The sequence below is a fragment of the Cnephaeus nilssonii genome (genome assembly GCF_951640355.1).
Source record: "Cnephaeus nilssonii genome assembly, chromosome: 3".
Taxonomy (NCBI): Eukaryota; Metazoa; Chordata; class Mammalia; order Chiroptera; family Vespertilionidae; genus Cnephaeus; species Cnephaeus nilssonii.
This window is the reverse complement of record NC_137074.1, coordinates 59,537,493-59,562,746: the sequence shown is the minus strand read 5'-3', so window position 1 is coordinate 59,562,746 and position 25,254 is coordinate 59,537,493. Positions and strand designations below refer to the sequence as shown.

Below are 25,254 nucleotides of genomic sequence, written 5' to 3'. Positions count from 1 at the left end.
ATGTTTTGAATAAGTGGAGTCTGGGATATCCCTGGTGGTCAAAAGGATATGGGGTCCACGTTCAAAAGAGAAGAGAGGCTAAAGAAAGATATGGCTGTGGAAATAAGCTGTCAAGAGGTGGCACCTGGAGGGCAGGGGTAGGGGAAATGCACTGCCAAGGACAGTGCAGCAGGTGAGAAGAGGACAGAGGGCGGAGCCACGGGGACACCCACAAGAAAAGGGGGAAAAGGAAGAGATCAAGAGGGACCAGAAGGTACCTCCCAGTCACACAGCACTCTTATGATTACTGGTGGACTAATTAGCAAATTGGAGAAATAAAGTTATCTCTCAAGATAACACTGCAACAATTCAGAAATGCAAATGAAAGCAGCTTAATAACTTGGATATTACTGAATAAAAGGATATGAATATATGGAGGATTTCTAACTTTAATTAACTTCGGTTCAAAGTGCTCTAGGACCTATGAAATGCTTCTGATTTTCTAGATAAGAAGAAAAACCAAAAGGAGAGATCAATAAACACATAGACACATGCCATCTAACAGGTAATTTGTGGTTCAACAGTTTGTTTCTACGTTCTGCCTACAAATGGGGAGGACCCTGTTTAACCCATAATGAAAACAGATTTACTTATATACCCTCAACCTAAAATTCTAGAATATGGTGTAATTATAACCTAAGATAAACAAAAGGAAAGTGCTCAGAAGGCAGCTATTACTGCCCTAGACATTGAGGACAGTGACCTGTTGCCATGGTTACTGGAATCTTACTGGGAAGAGACTCTTAACTACTAAAGACCAGTAGCTTCATCAGAGCAGAGTGGAAGCAGGGCCCAGGCCTAACCTGCCAAGCACCACGGAGGGGGCACCAGGAGAAAACCAGCATTGATGATCTGATAGGGATCCATGAAGAAACCACTGTGCACCCTGAGCACGTGGCTGGCTAAACGCTGTAATCCCTGGGCCCTGCCCTCAGGGTTTATAGTCTAACCAGAGGTGAGCGTATCAGGATTCTGAGGAAGGAGACGCCACACACCGGAGGATGCAGACAGGTAGACAAATGGGGCACCTCTAGGTGGCCAGGACTCCATGAGGAAAAGGAAACAGGGAGCAAAGTGCAGGCTGAGCAGCACCTGCAGACGGTTCAGCTGTGGCGGGAAGTGCAGAAGGAGAGCATCGGAAAGGGAGGCTGCAGAACTCCATGTCTCTGTGGCCTCCTGGATAGCAAATGTCTATGTGTGTATTGATCTTTGCTTTTGGTTTTTCTTCTTATCTATTTAATTGGCCCTGGCACAGTTTTATTTCTTCCTAAAGGGCTGTTAAGATTGGGGAAATGTAGTCAATCACAGTAGAGTCCTTGAAGAAAGCAGGCAGGTGCCAAGGGGATTCTTGGCAGTAAAATTTGCCACAGGCTGGTCCAGAGCTCTATCACTGACCCACAGTCAGTGGGAGAAACAAGAATCTGAGACCGGTGGGGCAAGTTACTTTAACTCCCTCTCTGCATGGGTGTAAAGTGAAAACATTTCTTGCACTTATCATACTCATGCAGCTGTTGTGACAATGAATAAAGGACATATAGATTTAAGTTCTGTGGCGCAGTGACAGGGAGCAGACACACAGTTACCATCAGGGAGCAGACACTTAGCTGCCTGCCTGCCACCATAGCTGCCAGCTATGGAGGGATTTTGCCCAAAGTAGTAAAGGTAAGCGGGGGGGGGGGGGGGGGGGGGGGGGGGGGGACGGGGACAGGGGGGTCGTCATCATTAATGCATGCTTCTCCATTGCCATAGAAGATGAGGCAATCCTATATAATAAAAGACTAATATGCAAACAGACCAAACGGCAGAACAACCAAACAACCGAACAACTGGTTGCTATGACATGCGCTGACCACCAGGGGGCACCCGCAGAACATGGCAGGTGTTAGCCACAGCAGGATGGTGGAGCAGGTGAGCGGGGGGCGCCAGACCAAGGTGGGGTGCTGGTCACTGTTATTGAGTGAGCCTCTAGTGGTTACTGAAAATTCTTTGCTCCTGCACATCATGGTCACACCCAGCGCTCCCACCTGCTGCTGGCACCAGCCCCACTCACACTGGCTGCCAGCACCGGCTGCCAGCACCCAGCGCCAGCCCCAATCACTCAGCACCCTCAGCAGGTGCGAGAGGCAGCTACCGGCCTGATCACCCCTGAGGGCTTCTCCACCTCCCCCTGCTCCTGAGGGGCGATTGGGGCAGCCACTGCCGCTCTCACCTGCTGATCGCACTGGCCCTGCTCGCACCTGCTGCTGGCACCAGCCCTAATCGCTCCGCGCTGTCAGCAGGTGCGAGTGGGACTGGCGCCGTCAGCACATGGAAGCGGTGGCGGCAAGAGCGGGGCTGCTGGCAGACAGGGGCCCGGGCCAGACGGGGGCTTGTAAGATGGGCCGAGACCCGATCCTGTGCCCACTGTAGCCTCATGGCCCACAGTTCCTTTCAAGCTGCACAAATTCATGCACTGGGCCCCTAGTTTAAATATAACAAAGCAAAAAAATATAAATGACAAACCAGGACCAGAGGAAAACTTCAACCAGATGAGAAGATTAAGGTGGGAAACATATTAGAACTAAGATCTGCAAATAAGATTTTTTTCAGCTTGGCCGGTGTGGCTCAGTGGTTGAGTATCAACCTATGAACCAGGAGGTCCCAGTTTGATTCCCGATCAGGACACATTCCTGGGTTGTGGGCTCAATCCCTAGAAGGGGGCCTGCAGGAGGCAGCCAATCAATGATTGATTCTCTCTCATCATTGATGTTTCTATCTCTCCCTCCCCCTTCCTCTCTGAAATCAATTAAAAATATATATTTTTTAAAGATTCTTTTTAGTTTTAAAAAGAAAGATATGGAGAAGAGGGTAAAGGGGAGATAAATGATGGTAGAAGAAGATTTGAGGTGATGAACACATAATACAATATACAGATGATGTAGTATAGAATTATACATCTGAAACCTATATAACTTAATTAACCAATGCCACCCCAATAAATTCAATAAAAAGGAGATGAATTTGGCTCAGAGCTTCTTGCAACCAGAAGAAAAAGGAGGACACATTCAATCCCCTGATTCACATTAGGAAAACCTGCCAGTTACTCAAAAAAAAGACAAAAGCTCTCTGAGAGTTACAAAAGAAATGTCTGGCCAGTTACAATGGCAAGTCAAAACAGCAATATTTGTACAGGGGCTGTTTTTGTTTTTGTTTTTTTATTGATTTCAGAAAGGGAGAGGGAGAGAGAGAAACATCAATGATGAGAGAGAATCATTGATCAGCTGCCTCCTGCATGCCCCCTACTGGGGATTGAGCCCCAAACCAGGACATGTGCCCTGACTGGGAATCAAACCGTGAGCTCCTGGTTCATAGGTTGAAGCTCAACCACTGAGCCACACTCGCCAGGCCAGGGGCTGTTTTTAGAGTGAGTAGCCTTTGATGAAATCCATGATTGTGACATGGAAATTTTATTCAAAATCAATTCCCAGCAGCAATGCCCAAGAACTCAGTTTTTTGTGGTCCAGCTTAACGTAAAATCTAGAATTCCAACAAAAGGCCTGCACTTAAAACAATCCTGTGTATTGCACTGGAAAAATAAATCCTGTGCAATTGTAATTTCTCACCACAGATGTTTACTTAGTATCTATGTCAAGGGTTTGACATACAGGTATGCTGAGCTGTAGACAGTGCAAACGTATCAATACACAAGTGAACAGATGGTTTTACATGTTCCTGAAAATACACGGTGCCCAGCCATGATACACTGCTTTCTGCAAGGCCGAGGTGGCTCAGAGATCAGAAAACAAAACTTCCAGATAATGAGATTCAGATCCGTGATTCTCTTCCAGAACCTCCCCAGCCCTGTGGCCCCACCGCGCCTGCCCTCATTCAGGCACATGGCATCTTCACCCCCTCACAGCTTTTTCTCCTCCTCCTTCCCCCAGTCATTACCAAGTGCTCATAGTTAAACTTGCTAAAGTTAAATGCAAAATTGATGCAACTCCACTGTAGGTGTCTCCCCACCAGCACACAACAGGGAGCCCTTTGAGGGCAGGCACCGGGCCTATTCAAAGTGGTCTCATGGTCTGGAGTACAGTGAGCACCATAGACATGAGCACATGGGAATGGCAGGCTCTGGGGGAAGCTGACAGGGAAGTGTGCACACACACAAGCGAAGATACAGTTTCATTCGTAGAGAATTTTCTTGGTCACTATTTCCCCTAGGCTGTGCTTAAATAGAAGGTGGTGTAAAATAAGGTTGAAAAGCAATATGCCTCTCCTGGGGGGCACAAGAAATGGGGAATGAAGACAGAAATGGGGGTGCCTAGCTCTTCCCACGGTGGCTTTGAGAAAAGGAACTTGTCCTGGGTGTTCTGGCTCCTGAGCTGACTGCTCAGTAGATACTCCCCTCCCTACTCTCCCTCAGAACTCGGGGAAGATGCCACCGTGTGGAAAGAGACGTCCCATTCTCACAACAGAGACCTAAGAACTGAACTAAGGGGCACACATTTGTTGCCTCCAAGAGGGGGACATCAAGGACAGACAGGTAAGTTACTTGATTCTGCACAGTGGGGGGCAGCTTGAAAAAGTTCCAGTGTGTGGGTCTGCAGGTGAGGCTGGCCCTGGTTTGCAATGCCTGCATTATCTTCCCTCCTGTTCTTTCCCTTTCGTCTTTGGGCTCCTCTGTCAAGGCTGCTGTAGGGCTTTTTTCCTCAAAGGAAAAACCTGATTTCTCATATTTCCGTTTTGAACTTTAAGTGATATGTCATGTGCCATTTTCCCTAGGTCTCATTTTCCTAAGACACTCTGGGCAGGACATCGCTCACACCCTTGGCGACCCCAGGGCAAGCAGGCCAGGAGCAGAGCCGCCTTACCTGTACCCAGTGCTGTTCCTGCCCACCACCAGGTGCTTGGGCTGATCCTCACACCTGTAAAGATTCAGGTCATTCTCGGGCACCAGGTCCACATCGTGGAAAATAAAGCAGTCCCATATTTCATCCTTGAGGGCTTCTATATAGCCCACATTCAAGAGTTTGGCTCGATTGAACTTTTTACTCCCAGCCTGCAGAAAGAGAAGTGAAAAGCTGAAAAGCTCCTGAGACGATTTCACAGCGGGCCCCCTCCAGTACAGGTGCAGGAGCTGGTATGAATGACTCCTGCTACACACAACTAGCGACATGAGGAAGTGACAGTAGGTGCAATAACAATAGAAGACAGTCTGTTTCTTAATGTTTCATACATACTTAAATTCCATAACTGAAAAACATAACTTGAAATGAGTTGTCGTTTAATGGGCATAGAGTCTCAGTTTTGCAAAATGAAAAAGTTCTAGAGATAGGGTGAGCAATGTGAATATACTTAACACTACTGAAGTGTACACTTACAAATAGTTAAGGTGGTGAATTTATATTATGCATTATTTTCCATAATTTTTAACCCATATGTAGACCAAAAAATTGTATACACACTTTAACAGCTGGTAGCTCAATATTGAAAATGAAATGTATTTTAATAAACACTGCCTTTATAATTATTCAAAGTGTGTGTATACATTTTGGAGGGATACTATATATATATATATATATATATATCATTTTTTATTTTTTTTTCCAAATGGATGTGAGGGTGATCTGGCTGCGACATCTGTCACCCCATTGATTGTCAGGATTGATTTGGCTAATCTGGCTGGCTAGGTGGGTGTCCCCTTCCTTCCTCACCACTCCATGCTCAACCCTCCCAAAGCTCCACACTTCTTCGTCAAATGGGGTGACCTTCCCCAATAGAGGAGAGGACTTCTCTTCGGTCAAGGGTATATGAGTAGCGTCGCTCCTCTGCTAGGACCTCCAAACAAGCTTTGAAGGTCCCATAGTTTTAAAATACAAATGAAAATAACTCAAAAAAGTTAAAGTATATCTTTATTTTTTCCGTGTAGAACTACAAAACCTTTCTTACATACTAGTCATACTGATAAGTATCACTGCTTCACTGTTCAGCTCTCAGCTCATCCCAGTCTTATCCGATGTAATCAATTTACACTAAGCTTCCAAGAGATGTAGCTTGCTAGAAAAGACCAAGAGTTCGTGGCCTGCGCTAGCCAGATTGGCTCAGTGGATAGAGCGTTGGCCTATGGAGTAAAGGGTCCTGGGTTCGATTACGGTCAAAGGCATGTATCTTGGTTGCAGGCTTGATCCCCGGCCCTGGTTGGGGAGCATGTGGGAGGCAACCAATCAATGTGTCTCTTTGGCATTGATGTTGCTCTATTTCTCCCCTCCCTTCCACTCTCTCTAAAAATCAATGGAAAAATATCCTCAGGTAAGGACTAACCTAAAAAAAAAATTAAAGATTTAAGTTAAAAAAAAAAAAAAGAATTTGTGACCTGTAAACAGAGAAAGTTACTGATAGTATTTCTAAGCTACTTAAAAGTCTCTTGGAATCGCTGTAAGAAAATCCGGAAGCTAATCCCCACAGTGACCCCCCAGAAGGGATTCATCACTGGGTAAGAAAAGAACACATTTCGACCAGTAGTAAGATCAGAAATAAAGCATTAAAAAGATTTCACAGCATTAATATTTTCATGGCTGTTTAGATCAAATTCCTTCAGAATAAATTCCAGCTCAATAAACAGTTTATCATAACAAAAATATAGGCAGTTCTCTCAAAAGTTTGCATAGTACTCTCGTGAAAAGAATAACACAAAGCAAACAGTTTTCTACTTATAAAATATATATGTTGGGAATAGCTGTCCTGAGAAAAAAACTCAGAGTGACTAACAATGTTAAAAGCAAAAATAATTATAAAACAATATAATAATAGTAAAATTTTGTTTCAAATACTAAAATAATAGGCATAGAGGTATTTTATATACACATTAATTTTCAAGAGCCCCAGTTTATAATAAAATATACACTGCAGAGCTATATATACCCTCTGATGTGTCAAAAGTTTTCATTAAACAAATATTACTGGTTATAACCAATAGTAAGGATGCAATTAATAATTTCTGCTTGCATTTTTAGCATTTGTAAGGATTCGAGGGGAAATTTTTGGAAGGCCCAGGGCAATTTTGAAAAGCTAGGCATTTAAGTTGATGCCTTATTTTTCTTTCAATAAACATTAATACCAAATAAAGATATCTTTAATTACCCACTCCACTTTATGCTAAACTCTTCAAAAGCAGCAAACACTGACACTTACTGTGTTCCTACTAAATCATGCTTCTGGAAGCCAAATAAGTAAATCAAGAAACAAAAAAAAGGAGAAAAAAAAGAAAGTGAAAACTAAACATCCTATATAAGGAGGTAATATGCAAATTAACCCTCATGCCCTCACAAGATGGCTGCTTATGACCAGGCCACCAGGGGGGTTAGTGAGAGACAACCAAACGACTGAACAAGCAGGCTGCATGGGGCGACCAGGCCGATGGGGGGGCCATGAGGGGTGACCAGACCGGCAAGGGGTGGGGCAGTTGGAGACGACCAGGCCAGCAGGGGGGGGCAGTTGGGAGTGACCAGGCCAGCGGGGGGCGGGGGGGGGGCGTCAGTTAGGGGCGACCAGGCCGGCAGAGGGGGGGCAGTTGGGGGCAACCAGGCTGGTGGGGGGGGGTGCAGTTGGGGGTGATTAGGCTGGCAGGGGGGCATTAAGGGGCAACTAGGCCGGGGGGGGCAGTTACTGGCGACCAGGCTTGCGGGGGGGCAGTTAGGGGTGCTCAGGCCAGCAAGGGGGGGGGGGCAGTTAGGGGCAACCAGGCAGGCAGGCAGATGAGTGATTAGGAGCCAGCGGTCCAGGATTGTGAGAGGGATGGAGATTGGGCCTAAACCAGCAGTCAGACATCCCCCAAGGGGTCCCGAATTGGAGAGGGTGCAGGCTGGGCTGAGGGAACTGCGTCCTCCCCGCCCTGCACAAATTTCGTGCACCAGGCCTCTAGTGTTTTACATAATAAACAGTGGCAAACTTAAAGGCAGAATGGTGGAGAGGTTCATAGAACTCCATGCTATTAACAGAGAGTAGTCTGTCAAATCCTGTCTAGGTCCCCAGTGAGTAGCCACGCTCATTAATGCAAAACAATTCCAACATCTCATTGTGTAGTGTATAGCCAACGCAGGGAAACGTAGGTATATCTCAGGGGGAACTGTAGGGCAGCCACTGGCAAACATGGAAGGGCTCACAACAAAACAGGCTTCCTCCAGAGGTTTATTGACGGGACAGTGAAGTTTCCCAGCACTTAGCTCCATCACTCCACACCCTGGGACAAGAATTTCTTTCACTCCTTTCAAGGATGAACCAGGTGAGAGATCCCTCCTTTGACAATAGTGTGATGTTCCTTTTAACCAAGATAGACAGATGGCCAAGTACCTCAGAGAGAGGAGAATCTGAGGCAGAGCCCTGGTCTGTCCCCACACTCACCTGGTGGATGATGTAGATGCCATATTCCAGCTGCTGCCTCTGCAAGAAGGGATGAAGGTGTTCTAGCAGGTACATCAGATGTCTCTCTCGGTTCCGGTGTGGAATGAGGATGGCAACCCGCTGTAGAGCCTTACATTCCTCAGGGTGATACCGGCCTCTGTGCACTTTGGGGTTTTCTGCCTGCACGTCTTCCAGCGTAAGATCTGGTTTGAAAACGAGCTTGTTCTGACCTCCTACAATTAAAACAGGACACAAGAAACAACAGTAGCTCTCTCCTTACGTGTGGATAGGCTGGCATGAGCGAGTCCACATGTAAGCACTTAGAACACTGCCTGGCACTCTATGAGTGCTAGCTTTTATTATTACTACTTCAAAGCCTCATTTGGTCATAAACTACAACTGCAGAACGATGTGACTCAGGTTTTTGGCTACAAAAGCCAGAAAGTGACATATAAGAGCATTCCCTTGTGGCTGGACAGCCAACTTCGGCTCAGGGATGCAGCCATAAATGAGAAATGCATTCTGTCCTGATGACCCTGGTGAAAAGCAGAGGGCAGGACTAGACTAAATTCAAACGTGCTCCATCTGCTTTTCCCTCTCCAAGTTCCAAAGGAGGGTGAAGCCTCTTACAAAATCAAGCGTGTTCCGTGGGATCGAGCTCATGGATCAAGCCCCTTTCCCACTCCTTCCCGGGGCTCTTAGGAGCGATCCTAGCTCCCTGGAGGTAAAACAGCGCAAGGATGCAGAAACTAGCCTCACTCCCTAACCCAGCGATGGCAGGCATGTGCCACTGCAGCAGACATCCCCAATGGAGCATTTGCTCTGCGAGTCCGGATGCAGCCTGGTGGGATGAAACCCAGGAGCCCTCCGTGGTAACCAATCTCAGGCAAGGCTTTGAAGATCAGGCAGAAGCCAGGGACCCTCCTCTAGGGTCGGAATGAACAGGGAGTGCTGACTGGTAAGAAATGAGGCAGAGCACACGGAACTGAGCCACACTTCCTTACAGCTCCATACACACTGGTCAGGCTGTAAGATCTCAAGCTGCTTGCAAGCAGTGCTCTCCTCTTCTGAGCCAAACAATTGCAGGTCCTTCCTGTGTATGTCACGGTGCCTCGCTCCCTGTGGCCATCCCCGACCCTGGCTGTGGCTGCTGAGACCAGGCTCCAGCGTCCATGAAGTAGTTAAAACACTCTGCCAACAGCACCAAGGGCAAGTGACTGTCTCCAGCCACCTAAGGAGAGTAATTGCTGAAGGCTCTGCATGTGACCAGAGTCTGCAAGGCGCTGAGGCCCTAAAAACGAACACTAAGAAAAGGAGTAAGGAGAAAGGCAAGCTCCTTGGCAGCTGCCAGGCCACAGAGCTTCTGGGAGATGCTGGTGTGGCTGTTGAGATGGTTTCCTGTGTAGCCTGTTAATAAACCCCATCATCCGAGTTAACCTGCTACGCCTCTCTTCTTGGCCCCTGAAAGAGCCCCGTGCAACAGGTCTGATGTAAGCCAGTCCCCTTGCTCCCTTTCTCGTTGCCATAATTTTTTATGATCCTAACCTTCCAGTACCTGCTTCCACGTCCTCTATCAGCCTCCCTACCATCCTCAGTTTTTGTTCCTTCCGGCCCGCCTTCATCCATCTCTAATTATGTCACCCTCTTAATCCTAAATCTTGCTCAGTTTTGTGTCACAGCCCATCTATTTTTGTTGTTGTTAATCCTCACCTGAGGATATTTTTTCATTGATTTTTTCAGAGAGAGTGGAAGGGAGGGAGCGGGAGAGAGAGAGAAACATCAATGTGAGAGACACATCGATTGGTGGCCTCCTGCTCCCTCTCTGACTGGGGCCAGGGATGAAGCCTGTAAACCAGGTATGTGCCCTTGACCAGGAATCAAACCTGCCACCCTTCAGTGCACAGGCCAATGCTCTAACCACGGAGAACGCAGGCCAGAGCTGTCCATCTATTCTTATAAATGCAGATATGGCTTAAATATGCTGTGAGGATTTTGAATAAGGAGGATAAAACGGTCAGATTTGCATTTCAGTAACTCATTTTCCTATCCCAACTTGTGTAATTTCTGAGCAGAATAATTCCCTCATAGAATTCGGAGTAACATTTTGGCTTTTCCATGACTAGGTAGAGAGAAGCATGCCAATGCAAACACAGTACAAGTCTGTGATTCAATTAGGAAAGCGGGTCTGCAGGTTTTTGTAAAGTTAAGAGCAAAAAGCCTCCGAAGAGCCCCGGGCTGCCCCCACAGAGAGTTAATTTCGTGTACACAGAGAGCCACCTCTGCAGGACAGGGAGGGGCACAGGGCTCTGCAGACTGGAAGGGCTCACCCTGCCTGCATCCTGCCCGCACGCTGTGCCCTGGGGAAGAAAGACTAGCGTATGAACACACTGTGGTCAGCACAACAACAGAAATATAGGCAGACACACAGGGAGCATGGGATTAACTGTGGGGCAGTCCCAGAAACCTTTCGGGGAGAGAAGTTATCTAAGCTAGACTTTTGGTGAATAAACAGGAATCCACCAGGCAGACATAAATTGAGGAAAAGGCATCCTGGGAAAAGGGAACAATATCTAAGTTCAGAGGAGTGCCTGACAGACTATCAGCATTTATGTCCTAAAGAATCAGGGGTGTGCTCGAACCTTTGTGGGTTATATACAATATCACAGTGGGGTTGTTCTCTCTAATTATTTGTTCACTAAAACCAATTTACTCTTGATTTAAACTGAAAGGCAACACAGCAAAGGGGAACATACAACATATTTAAGAAATAGGCACTAAATGCAACACTGAAGGACGGACTCAGTCCCGTCCCTCCACTCCATACTTTTGGTCAAAGGGATGCTGGTAGATGGGGCACAAATGGAGGCCTGCCTGGCTTGTATTTCTCCACTTGTGGTCGGCAGATGCCAGCAGAGAAGTACCCAGGCCAGCCCGTTTGTCCCAGAAGGGTCCCAGACACGTGGAGCGGGGCCACCAGCAGGGCCATCAACTGACCCTGAGCTCACGCCACAGACTGGTGAGCTAAATAAATAAATCCTGTTGACGTTTGCGGCTGGATAATAAAAGTGGGTGTGTGCCTACAGTGGAAGGCTCTACTTCAGCCATATGGACACAGCTCACAAACGTAACGTTGAACAACGGAAGTTCAGACACGAAGGAGTACACAGGGCATGTGTCCAAGTAGGCAGAGTCCAAAAGCAGGGGAATCTGTGGGTGGTGTTACAATCTTGAAGTAAGGGTCATGACTGAAAGAATGGGAATGCCTAGGGTTCCATGAAGATTCCATTTCATAATTTACATACCGGCTACACAGGTATGTTCACTTTGTGAAACTTAGTTGTTCTGGTCTTCGTACTTTTCTGTATATGTATCTAATAAAAAAAATTATGTAGCACTTGTAAAAAAAGGAAGAAAGAAAAGCAAATACTCACTGAGGTGTGGAGAGACAGAAGGGCAGTTGTCCAGGTCTGCTCTTTTCACAGAGGCTTCGTCAGCCAGAGTTTCTTTCTTCCCCAAAACCACGGCCTTTTTGAAAGTAGTAATGAAATCCTTCGCTTTAGGAATCTCCTGAATAGCACTCACAAAGTAGTTACTGGTGGCCCACCCAACCACCGTCAGGCACAAAGTAAAGAGCAAGAGTAACCGGAGTTTGTAGGAAAGGAAGGGAGTCACGTGGAAGCCCATGTCTTCTGTGCGCAGATGGGTCACGCCACCTCACTGCGGGCAGGAAGCTTCCAGTTCAGCTTTTCCAATCGGAGTGCAGGCTCGGTGACAGCTGAGGACGCAGTGCCTGCTTGTGCTCAGTAGTTCTGCTCCGACAATCTCTGGAAGGCAAGCACAAAGACGTGTTTCAGATGGAAATCCTACCCTGCGATGATTCACGTCACACGTCAGCATGAACTGAAAACCTATCCCCCAGGGAACCTGACCGACAGTAATGGGAGTTCTCCAGCGAGGGTTTAGAGATCAGAAACTCAGAGGCTTTCGAGGCAGAAGGTCCCAGCCATCTATGCATCACAGGAGTTCTCTCTGGGTCATCGCCCAGGCTGTCTGTCACCCAAGAAGAAAGCCAGGCCCAGATATTGGGGGAGGAGAAAGCAGAGACTGGAAATGCCTCCTCAGCGTTGAGCTGGCACAGCCTAAAATACAGCCTCACGGGTCCTCTTCCTGGCACAGCTGTAAGAGAAGGTTAACAACCTGTGAAATCTTGTTATGGAGAACAAGACAGAAGCTCTACCCTGTGAGAGCTAGAAAAATGTGTTCCTCAAAAACAGGGATGAAAAATCAAGGATTTTCACAATGAGGCACTGCATGGACACATCCCGGCAGGTAGGGGAGAGGGCAAGACATATCAGAGAAGGCCAACGAAGGAGGTCAATCATCTGCAAGAATAACAGGTGAAACTGGTTACGGTCAGGGGTTTTGATTCAGACAGAAACTACAGCTCCACCACATATTGGCCCTGAAACCTGTCTTCTTAACTATAAAAATAGGGATAAACAGAGTACCTACCCGGAGAGGTTATTGTGGGACTGGATGACCTAATATATTCATACATCACGGGTTAGCCCACCTCCTGGTGAACAGGAGGCACCCACTGCCTGGTGACAATCGCTGTTGATATTGTTCCATGCTTTACTTTAAGTAGCTCTAGGTTAGGGATGGCCAACAGGCAGACACACGGGACATTGGCAGAACCACCTTTCTATGTTTTTCACGTCATTTGATAACTGCCATGCCGATTTCATACTTAAGTATGAATTCATCTCTGAGGCCACATAGCTGAGGGCCCAGCTGGACCATGGCGAGTGCACTAAGGTGATGAAGGCTAGGTGGTAAGTGCAATACCCCCACATCCTCTCTGCATTGCCAAAACCATACCTCTCCTCAAATTCTAAACATGTTAACAGAAGAATGCAGAAATGCTAAAGCCAGGGCATAATAATCTCTATAGCCAAACATATCCTCAATTATATGAATAGAATGAAGACCAAAATATTTTCTATACCAAGTGATAACACAGAAACGCTGATGATTAAATCTTAAGTAACAAAAAAGAAACAGAGAAAATAAACTCTATATGTGTGTATGGTTACCACTAATATATAGAAATAAGAAAACTCTAGAAAAAAAATATAGCCAAAAGCTAGCAATAGTTGTATCAGGAGAATGGGATTAGCCAAGGGTGTATTTTTCTCTTTTCTTTTCCAAATTTTGTATGATACACTTCTGTCTTTTTATACTGAAAACCAAGTTGCTTTTAAATGAGATGTGGGGATGTGGTAATTTACTATGAAAAATAAAAACAAAGTCTTAGCAACTTTCAGAAAGGCCTCATATTTACTGAAGGTTAGTATTTCAAAATGTAGCTGTAGGCTAGGTTGATGGAAGCCTAGTAAGCAATTCTCTCTAGACACAATGTAATAGATGGAGGTTAGGTTCTTGGGTCAAACCACAAAAGAGAGGTTTTGACCCAGCAAGCAATTAAACAGTATGACCTGTGTTTAGTCTTGAAGGTACCTAAGAAATTAACAGTAATAACAGCTAATAAGAGTGGTTTATTTATGCATTTACTCTGTGCCATATAATGTGGTTAGATCACTTTATCACCTTATTCCTCATTTCAACTTTATGAGCTAAGAATTATTAGCCTCCTTATTTTATAGATGAAAAAAATGAAGGTTTAGAGAGATTAAAGAACTTGCCCAAGACACATAAGTAGTAAGTGGTGAAGCTGGGATCTGAGCCCACGTGGTCAGCCCCAAAGCCTGGGCTTCTGCCATATCCTTCACATGGACATTTCTTTTTATTCTTTTTTTAATATATATTTTATTGATTTCTTTTTAAAGAGAGGAAGGGAGAAGGATAGAGAGTTAGAAACATCAATGAGAGAGAAACATCAATCAGCTGCCTCCTGCACACCCCCTACTGGGGATGTGCCCACAACCAAGTTACATGCCCTTGACCGGAATCGAACCTGGGACCCTTCAGTCCGCAGGCCGACGCTCTATCCACTGAGCCAAACCGGTTAGGGCGCACATGGACATTTCAATCTCTTTCCTTGTGGCCTGGGTGCCCCCAACACAAACCCTGGCCATATGCAGAGTTTTCTTTAGCAGCCTCCTATCTCTCTCCCACATCCTCCTGTCCCTTTCCTCGGGCCTGTTTGTTCAACAGGCTTCCTGAGGTCTCTTCTCTTCCCTCCAGGTAAGTCTGCAGATTCCTGGGGCCAATCAGACAACCTCTTGTGGACTTAATGGCAGGAAGCACAAATGCTAGGCTTGCCAATAGCTTTTGATTAAAATCTAAATCTTGGAAAATTTAGACTGTTTTTTTAAGAGCTGCTTGTGGAAGGATGGTCCCCTAACAGGGACACTCACCTGCCTGGAGGGACTTGTGATCACAGAACTATAGTGTGCACACACACACATTCTACAAAAGGAGGGAGTGTCTTTTAGAGAGAGTTAAAAACCTACCCAAGTAGTGAGCTAGGAATAGGCATAGACTACTGCTGCTGAACTGCAGCCCAATTTGTCCAAAGATAAGAAATTTATTATAAAAGCAAGGGGCCATCCTTATGATCTATAATAATAAAAGTGTAATATGCTAATTAGACCAGACGTCCTTCCAGAAGAAGCCAGGGCTGCGAGGGAAGCCTGGTCCCAGTGCCTTCCAGCGGCCAGAGGGAAGCCCAGGTTTCAGGTGCCTGCCGGAGCCTGGAGGGAAGCCTGGGTTTCAGGTGCCGGAGGCCAGAGGGAAGCCTGGATCCCAGGTGCCAGAGGGAAGCTGGTGCCGGCAACTAGGGGAAGGAAGGCCTACTCTTGCATGAATTTCCTGCATCGGGCCTCTAGTTAGTTAATAATTAGCTCTTCATTGCTAACCCTGCTTATTGAGACTATGTTGGATACAGTTAAAAATAATCACTTCTCACTTTTTCTAGTCTTAGTGCTCTCCTCAAAACTGAATATACAGGGAGCCAGCACAAAGGAAGCTCACATGTGAGGTATCCGTGGTCCTGTGAGTGAACATCCAAGGTGTGAACAGTCTCTAACACAGCTGTCTTTCAAGAGAGATCTCCTGCCCAGCCTGTTTATCAGCTAAGTAACTGAAGACAATCCCTTTAGGCATGTTTCCCCAGCTAGAAAATGATTAAAAAAAGAAATTTACAATAGTTGCTGTAAGAATTTAATGAGAGTATATACACAGACACACCTGGTACATTCCCAGGAACCTGCTATAAATTTATTGACTGATTAGCAATGTGATTCGTACTCAAATTTTACCAGAATGCTAATAAAGATAATGTTATCTCTGGAGTTACATACTGAAATACACTTGATTTTCATTTTCTATTTCTCTGTAACTTCCTATTTTTCTTTCAATTCGTATATGTTATTCTTATAATAAAAAAAAAAGATGATTTTTTTAACCAAAGTTCTTTTTAGGGCAGGTAACTTCTGATTGGTGTTTGGAAAAAATGTTATCAGAATAGACTTACTTATAATAAAATTTTAAAAACTGGGAGACCCTGAACTCTCTCTGAAGAGAGTTTTCTATTTCAATCAAGGTTCTCTTGAAGGAAAGAGGCATCGTGGCTGGAGAAAACAAATTCAGGTAACATGAAAGAAGTTATTTTAGGGCAAGACTTGCCACCCTTTTCCTTTCTAGAAGTTTGCCCTAGAGTTAGTTCAAAAATGTTTTCATAATTTTGTGTTTCCTCTTCTCAATTCAACCAGTCTTTTCTGAGCACCTGCTATTTTCAGGCATAGTGCTGGGCATACAAAGGAAATACAAAGGAACTGAGGTAAAGTCCTTACACTCAGCGTTTATTTCAATCCTTTCTTAGACTTTAATGTCTGTGATCTGTTTTCAAATAGGCCAGCCCCACCTCAAAAATGGGGGAATAAATTAAATAAGATTGGCAAAATATTGAGAAGTACTAAAGCTAGGTGATAGGTATGAGAGGGTTCATTTGCTTTTTCTCTCTACTTTTGTATATGCTTGAAACTTTCCATAACAATAAAAGAAAAAAATCTAGTAAGACAAGCTATAACAAAAGGTAAATCAGGCCCAGCTGGCATGGCTCAGTGGTTGAGCATCCACCAATGAACCAGGAGGTCACGGTTCGATTCTGGTCAGGGCACATAACCGGGTTGTGGGTTCGAGCCCCAGTAGGGGGCATACAGGAGGCAGCCAATCAATGATTCTCTCTCATCATTGATATTTCTCTCTCTCTCTCTCCCTCTCCCTTCCTCTCTGATATTAATAAAAATATATTTTTTAAAAAGGTAAATCTGCATGGATGATAAGTATCATTCCTAGAGAAACTTTACACACACAAATTCCGCACCACCATGGCGGGTGGGGAGGAGAAACAGAAGGTGTCACTCCGTAAATATTTACTAAGCACTTTATCACCAGGAAGAAAAGATGTGGTTTCCATTCAGCCGCCAAAGGTGCCAAAATAGCATTCTGATGTTTCTAAATCCATCTGGTAATCCTGAAGACATCTCGGAGTGGGCATGCTGTGGCCGCAGGCACACGATCCTACTCCCTTGGGTTTTCTGGGGCAGCTCCAGCGTAGAGATTGAAAATGGCCACTCCTTTCACTCCTGCAGAGTTCCTGAGAGCTGGCTATTTTCCCCACATTGTCCTACCTTCCTTGGGCCTCTGGTATTCACTCTCCTGATTACAGCTCCTTTACGTGGGTTCTGAATAATCACTGCCCAGACCCTAAAGAAGCAATGGTTCTTTGGCTGGGGGGCAAAAGTGGGCTAGAAATAGCCATTTACGTGTACAAGCCATTTAAACTCAAAGACTGAGCTCCTAATGGCCAAAACTGGAAGCATCTGAGCAAGAAAATAACGATGGTGTGGATGAAAGTCTGTAAGAAATCATAAATTCCTAACTGGGCAGGTCATGGTGGGTAGTCACACCTCAGGCCTATAACTCCTTTAGTGAAAGCTTATTAAACAATCCTTGTCCATTGTTCTTGTGCATCTAGGTTAACACACCTTGGAAATGCCAGGTGTTAACCTTTGAGAGAAAACAGAATTTTAACTATCCTGTAATTCAAGATAGTACATAATCTTAACTATCCTATAATCCAACCCCGCCTTGCTTTTTCCCACCTTCATGTAATCTTAATTATGTTCTCTCCTTAATTTCAAATACATAAAAGAAACGACAAAACTGTTATTCTCCAAAGCATCTGAGGCCTTGCTTTCTAGCAATAATCAGTTTGGCTCAAATAAATTCTTATGAAAATTCTCTATATGTTTGGATGTTTCTTATGTGGACAACAGCATTGTATTGTAACCTTCAGGATAAACGGAATATCCATGAGTTCACAATGATACAAATGATCAAATTGAAGCATCCATCTTACATAAAAATTGCTGTTTGAAATTTTAACCCTGCTATTTGGCTTCTGTAGATGCTTGCTTGCTTAAATAATAAGGAAAATAAGACTACTCCCACTTCAGAGAGGCCATTAAACCTTCCGTGGACGAAGTTATCACTGCTGGCACCAGGCCAGGCCTTTGGTTGAGGTCTCAAGGCCCCAGCACACAGGGGCTCTTTAAGAACTTGCAAAGGGGAATGGAAACACCCCATATTTGGGAGACAAAGAAGGTAAAAACATATAAATAGGGAAAGTTCCTCCATGTTGGGGCCCAGAATTTGAGAGACATTTTCCTCTGGACCCGCGCGTAATAAATGTAACTCCATCTCTCTAAGTATTGCTTGGTTCTTCTCCGGTTTTCCGTAACAAAATAAACTTCCAATTAATAAGGAAGCATGAGATGAAAAAAATCACCATTAGGCAACACCACTGCACTAATTGTTGCAGACAAGAACCACCATACGTGCTCAAATTAACCCTTTGCACTCGCTTGCTTTTTTCTCGATTCCTTTATTCTACTCGGGATTTAATTTTTTAAATACCCCAGATTTTACAAAGCGCGGCAGTAGAATAAAAAACTGGAGTTTCTTTTCATACAAACTTATTTATTTGGATTTTTTATATTTCAAATTTTGATACATTCAAAGAGTAATTTTAATCTTGACATCCGAGTGCAAAAGGTTAATGGGTGAAAATTTGAGAAGAAACAGAGTTTGCATAGTCTCAACATATCTCCCCCAGGATAATTATTAACTACAAAAGAAAAGACAGTTAACTTTATAGGGGAGAAACTTAGCAAATATCACCTTAACTAAGTGATCAAAGTTAATATCACCCGTGATAAGACCTCTCAACTTCATCGATCAGTGGTAATATGACACTCTCTCTAATCGATACTCTTCTATAAAACTTTATTCTACAAAATAATTAACTGATACTCTTCAAAGGGGTCAAAATAATAAAAGACAAGAAAAAAACTGGAACTATCTCAAACTGGAGCAGACAAGGGGAAATAACTAAATGCAGTTAGTAGTGTCCGGGATGGAATATGGAAACGGAAAAAAAATCATTTGGAAGCTAGAGTAGGTGCGATTACCGCCTCCGCCTCTGCCATCGCCTCCTCTGTTCTCTGCTGCCCAGAGAGAGCGAAGCGGGGCTCTGGGGTCACCAAGGAACCCTGTTTGCTGATTGAGGACAAGACCATGGAGCTCGCGATCCACCACTCCATTGACCCTTCCTTCCATTTCTTAGTGGCTATCCTTTGCCACTGACACTATGGTGGGTATAGGGATTGCTTTCTGTCTTTCAATAGTTATTGGGGAGCATGTTTGGGATTTGTGGGAGAAAGATGGATACAGTAAATGGAAAGAATCTTGGAAGCTGCTTGACAGCTGTCTTTTCTCAGACTAGTCTGAAAGGGATACCCTCATTCATTGGATTGGTGGATCTGAAGTACAAAACAATTTCTAGATAAGTAATGAGACGTCACCTATGATCATCTCCAAAAAGAGGCCACCAGAAGGAAACTACCAAAAGGAAAAAAACCTGTGTATGAAATTCTGACCAGTGGTCTGAATCAGATCAAGCGGAAGTTGTGGAGCACCTTGTTTCCCAAAGGTCATTAGCAACGTGGACATACCAACTTGTACCTGAAGCCCATGCTGCACGGGACTCATTACCACTTTACCAGAGCAAAGCTTAGATCACAAAGCAGGAAGCATTCTTTCCTACCTGGATGCCAGGTCTCTGTACGTGGCAGAGCTGGTATGCAAAGAACGGCAGCAAGTGATCTCCCAAGAGATGCTTTGGAAGAAGCTGATTGAACGAATGGTGGGCACTGACCCTCCCTGGAAGTGACTTTCAGAAAGAAGAGGGTGGGATCGGTACCTGTTTAAAAATAGACCCACAGCCCTGGCCAGGTGGCTCAGTAGGTTGGAGCATCATCCCCTACACCAAAAGGCTGCGGGTTCAATTCCCAGTCAGGGCATATACCTAGGTTGTGGGTTTGATCCCCAGTCAGGGCGCATACGAGAGGCAACTGATCGATGTTTCTCTTTCTCTCTCTCTCTAAAATCAATAAACATATCCTTAGCTGAGGATAAATAAATAAATTAATTAATTAAAACAAAAATAGACCCTCAGGTAGCTCTCCCAATTCACTTTATAGACGACAGATTCTAACTGCTAATGTGAACCTCACAACTTGCAGAGGATTCAGTGCCCCTCTGAAAATAGTGAAGGTGTCTACTGTTCACACTATGATGATGAAAAAAAATTATCAATGGCCTACGAGATAATTCTATTAAGATTTGGGATAAAACCAAAGCGTGGATGTTTGAAAGAGTTAATGGTGCACACAGGCTCTGGCCTTTGTCTCCAGGATGATACGTATCATTGTGACTAGCTCTTCAGACTCTCCAGTGAGGGTCTGGGATAGTATCATGGGTGAAGTTCTGAACCCGCTGATCCACCATAAGGCTGGACTGCACTTACGCTTCAGCAATGGGCTGATGGTGACCTGTTCCAAGGAGAGCTCCAACGCTGTGTGGGACATGGCTCTGCCAAACCGATTTCACTCTACTCCTGGTTGTCCACTGCACTGCTGTCAATGTAGCAGACTTGGATGGTAATACACCGTATCTGCCTCTGGTGACAGAACCATCAAAGTCTGCAGCAGGAGTATCTGTGAATTTGTTCATACTTTGAATGGGCTTAAGAGAGGCATTGCCTGTCTCCAGTACAGGGACTGGCTGGTTGTTAGGGGATCATCAGATAGATCATACCATCAAGCTATGGGATACTGAATGTGGCACCTGTTTAAACGATCTAGAGCAATGGTTCTCAACCTGTGGGTCACGACCCACAGGTTGAGAACCGCTAGTAGGGTTGCCTAAGACCATCGGAAAACACAGATATTTGCATTATGATTCATAACAGTAGCAAAATTACAGTTATGAAGTAGCAACGAAAATAATTTTATGGTTGGGGGTCACCACAACATGAGGAACTGTATTAAAGGGTCGCGGCATTAGAAAGGTTGAGAACCACTGATCTAGAGGGACACGAAAAATTGGTCCAATGCATCCGTTTGACCACAAGAGGATTGTCAGTGGGGCCTAAGATGGAAAAATTAAAGCCTGGGGCTTGCAAGTTACTCTCGACCCTCGAGCCCCAGCAAGCACATTGTGTTTGCACACACAGGTAGAACATTCTGGATGTGTGTTTGGCTACAGCTTGATGAATTGCAAATCACTAGCAACTCTCATGATGACACTCTTTTGATTTGAGATTTCTTAAATGTGCCTTCCAATGCCCAGGATGAGACCTGTTCTCCCTCCATAACATACACTTCATCTCCAGGTAACAGCCTGCACTTTACCCCTTTCAGGTTTCCCAGTCTTGAACTACTGGCTAAATGGCTACCGATACCTAAGGGTGTTCTTCACAGCTGAGTTATGAAATTGGAAGTGGTTCTAGATGCTGGGTAGGTGCAAAGCTGCCTAACTCTAAGTACTGGTATTTCTCTTTTTTTTTTTTTTTAATATATTTTATTGATTTTTTACAGAGAGGAAGAGAGAGGGATAGAGAGTTAGAAACATCGATGAGAGAGAAACATCGAACAGCTGCCTCCTGCACAACTCCTACTGGGGATGTGCCCGCAACCAAGGTACATGCCCTTGACCGGAATCGAACCTGGGACCCTTGAGTCCGCAGGCCGACGCTCTATCCACTGAGCCAAACCGGTTTCGGCAGTACTGGTATTTCTCACTGCCCATTCCGGCCTCCACTGTAAGGTTACCTCAGCTTCACCGACTTCGAGCAGGACAGAAGCCCATTTCCTCCCTCTACCAGGGAAAAACAAATAAGTGCTTCAAATGTAAATTGTTCATATAAAAGGAACATAGTTTGTTCTCCAGAAGTAAATGGACAGTCAAGAGCAGACTTGGCTTCTCATTTATATTGCTCTGCACTTTGGTCTGATATTAAGAAACAGCATTCTTCTTTGGTGAAGTGTTGGGTGCCAGCACCTACCCGGAATGTCCAGGGCTGTCCTTTTCCAAAGTTAGCATTCCCCTTTTGACTGTCCGTGTCGTTCTGAATTCTGGCTTGTATTAGGGGCATGTTGGACAATGGGAAAAATGTCTCTGGATTGTTTTAGTAATATATTTTTTTATTACACTTCCTTTATGTACCATTACTTTTCATTTAAAGAATGATAAGCCCGGTTATATTATCTCCTAACAGGTAATATAGCTCTTTTCTTTTATTAACTGTCTCTATACCTTAACCATCTCCTGATATTTGATAAAGTAACATCTTTATGCATGTGCTTGCCTCCTAAATTAAAATATCCGCATGTAGATATAATATATATACCAGTTTAACCTCAAGGTTACTGGAGTCCAGCCTCTCACTGTCCCCCAGGCCTGAGACACTAGTACAGAGTGTGTTCCCGCTTAGCCATGGGCTGGGCTTAAGAACCTACACCAAGGTTGATGTGGATTACCTAGAACACTTGCTGCAGTGTTCATATGGTGATTTTATTTTGTCATTGTCCTTGTGTGTGTGATGTTTTTAATGGGAATATTGTTTTAAAATGTAATTTCTAAAGCTTACACAATGTTTTATTTGTTGTGCCTTATATACAATAGAGAGTTACCTTAACATTTTATTGTTGTCCTTTTCCTCATAAGTACTCCTGAGTACCAGTGGTCACTTCCCATGGCAAGCATCTGACTTCACTGTCAAAAACCATTGTTCTGTGAGTTAGTTACCCTGGGGAGGGAAGAACAAGGAGGCTCTCCTAACTGGGTTTCCTGGCTCTAGCATTCATGCCTCCCGGCCTTGTCAGGATGTTAACGGGCCTGCTTGTATGTTGGAGCCCATATACCAGGTCAGGCTGGTCCAGAGGCCCATCTTGAGTGAAGGGTACGCCTACATGGTGCAGAGACTCAAGCTCATGAGTCCCAACCCTGTCATCCCTGGTGCCACCTGCTGATGTGGCCCTGGCAGCTTCTCAAAGCTCTCAAGTGCCCAGCAGCCAAACCTCTGAATGGCATCATCGTGCTGACCACGCATGGAAAGGACTTTGGCATCGTGTTGGTACCCCTTTCCTCCTGTTCAATATTAGGTTTTGATATGCCCCCTGCCATTGTTTCCAAAGATCAAGGAATGCAATAACATTTTAAAGGACCAATAAGAACTTCCTATTAATTAAACCTCTTCCCACGGACTACTAAAGGGAAGGTCCCTGGTCTCTGTTTTGTCCTTTGCGCTGAGAACGGTGTTGGGAATCAACGTGTGTGTGTGTGATTTGTTTATTGGGTTGGCTTTGCTTTTTCCTTTTTCTTTTTAAACACATTACCTCCCACGTGTTACTAAATTAATTTCTATTTTTAAGAAGTTGAGTCTAAAAGTGTAAAAAAATAAGCCTCCACTCATAAGGTAGACTTGTAAGCTTGACAGCGGTTATGAAAGTGATTTCTCTTTCACCATTCTCCATCTTACAGTGTTACTAGCAAACTGGTTAGGCGAGTCCAGGAGAGGGAGGAAAAGGGAGAGAAGGAAGCAATTCTTCAGAACGAGTGGACTTTCTGTTGTTGTTTAATATAAAGTTCTTGTTTCTTAAAAAATCAAGGCATTTGAATATGCACACAAACTTTGGATAGTGCCTAAATATAGCAGAGGACTTTGGCACCCAAGGAATTCTGAACTTCCGGGATTATAATTTGCAACTGTAAATCACTGACTGCAATATTTGTGTTTTAAAGTACTAGGATAATTGAATTCTAGCTTGTAATTAATTATGCTTGACAATTTGAAATAAGTTTGTATCTGAACAGCTACATCATAACAGCTTTGGACTATAAAATGTCCTTAATAAAAAACAAAAAGTTAACCTCTGTCCAAAAAATTGCTAAGTGATGTCAATAAATCAAGCATGAGTATTATGTAGTACATCTAATCTGGCTTCATGCAATTGTTACTTTAGCTACTAATTCAAAACCAATACTCTTAATAGTGTTGCAATACTCTGAAAAAAATATATCATCAGCAGGAAAACTGATGAAATTCAAATAAAGTCTGTAGTTAATTGAATTGCTAATTGAACCACGGTTATGTAAGGGGCTATATTAGGGGAAGTTGAGTGAATTCTCTGTCCCATTTTTGCAACTTCTCTCTACGTCTAACATTAATTAAAAATTAAAAGTTAATATTAAAAAGTTGGAGACTGCCCTGGCTGGTTTGGCTCAGTAGATAGAGCATCAGCCTGCAGACTGAAGGGTCCCAGGTTCAATTCTGGTCAAGATCACATGCCCGGGTTGAGGGCTCGGACTGTGCAGGAGGCAGCCAATCAATGATTTACTCTCATCATTGATGTTTCTATCTCTCTCTCCCTCTCCCTTCCTCTCTGAAATCAATAAAAATTTTTTTTTAAAGTTGGAGACTGAGTATAAACAAACATATGGCAGTAAAATAAATTTAATTCTCAAAGGGAATCACTGATGTACGTATTCCTATGACCTGACACATCGCTGGTGCAGAATTCGGTAAATAATAAATTACTTTGTAGGATATGATAGTTAAAATACATAAGGACACTACTAAAATAGATGGAACACACACACACAAAAAAAGAAAAAATAATGTTTACGGAAGGGAAAACATTAGCTGGGTGTAAAATTACATTTTGGGAAGATTTTAGAAAATGAAAAAGCTCACCCAATGCCACTCCCTTCAGTTTACTATCACCAGTGCTCTCCTAAGGGTACAGGGCCCTATCTCTAATAAATGGCACTTTCTTTTGGTCATGCCCACCACCTTCTGCTCCTCCGTCACTAAGTACTCCAAAGCAGTCCTCCTCTTCCCCGACTCCAAGAGGAGTTACTACTTCAACTGCCCCTTCCTCCCTGACTCCATTTATGATCATATTTTTTTTTAATTCAACAAGAAAAAACTCTCCTCAACCCTCAAATTACAATCTTTTTCCTCCTCCTTTCCATCAAGAGCACAATGGAGCAGGGTTCCCGCATCTGGGCAAGAGATGCCGGATGATCCTGTATCGCCCATTTTACAGCAAGAGTTGTCATAAAACAGTCATGAAACATGAAGTAAATTTAACAAGCAAGGCACTGCAATTGTTTTATATAGTATATGTTATGCAGCATAACGGAATTCATAGATTTTCCGATGGGAGGTTTAGTGGAGGTCCAATGTGTCCTTAAGAGTCAGTTTCAGCTACCCCACAGAGCCCTGCAGAGGTACGGTAGCCCTGCAGCTACCCCACAGGGCCCTGCAGAGGGGTCAGAGTTCCCTTTCTACCGTCAGTAGGGACACTTGGATGAGAAGTTCTGAGAAGGCCTGGGGTAACGGAAAAAAACGGCTCTGAAGTCACGAAGAACGGAGCTCAAATCTTGTTAACAGACATA

The 25,254-nt window shown here is 44.3% G+C and overlaps 1 protein-coding gene and 1 pseudogene across 3 annotated transcripts in view; one reads left to right on the top strand and one right to left on the bottom strand.

The window, feature by feature from the left end:
- B4GALT4 (beta-1,4-galactosyltransferase 4) overlaps nucleotides 1-25,254 on the bottom strand; it is a 34,115-nt gene that overhangs the window by 5,350 nt on the left and 3,511 nt on the right. For both annotated transcript variants that reach the window (XM_079767097.1, XM_079767096.1), the window contains exons 2-4: nucleotides 11,853-12,245; nucleotides 8,422-8,654; nucleotides 4,893-5,080 (exon numbers count right to left, since the gene is read on the bottom strand). In XM_079767097.1, the coding sequence (XP_079623223.1) occupies nucleotides 4,893-5,080; nucleotides 8,422-8,654; nucleotides 11,853-12,105 (674 nt within the window). In that variant the 5' untranslated portion in view covers nucleotides 12,106-12,245. The remainder of the gene's footprint in view (nucleotides 1-4,892; nucleotides 5,081-8,421; nucleotides 8,655-11,852; nucleotides 12,246-25,254) is intronic.
- On the top strand, nucleotides 20,013-21,276 carry LOC307096700 (annotated as a pseudogene). The gene is made up of 2 exons: nucleotides 20,013-20,672; nucleotides 20,881-21,276. The product of its transcript is annotated as an uncharacterized misc_RNA (transcript).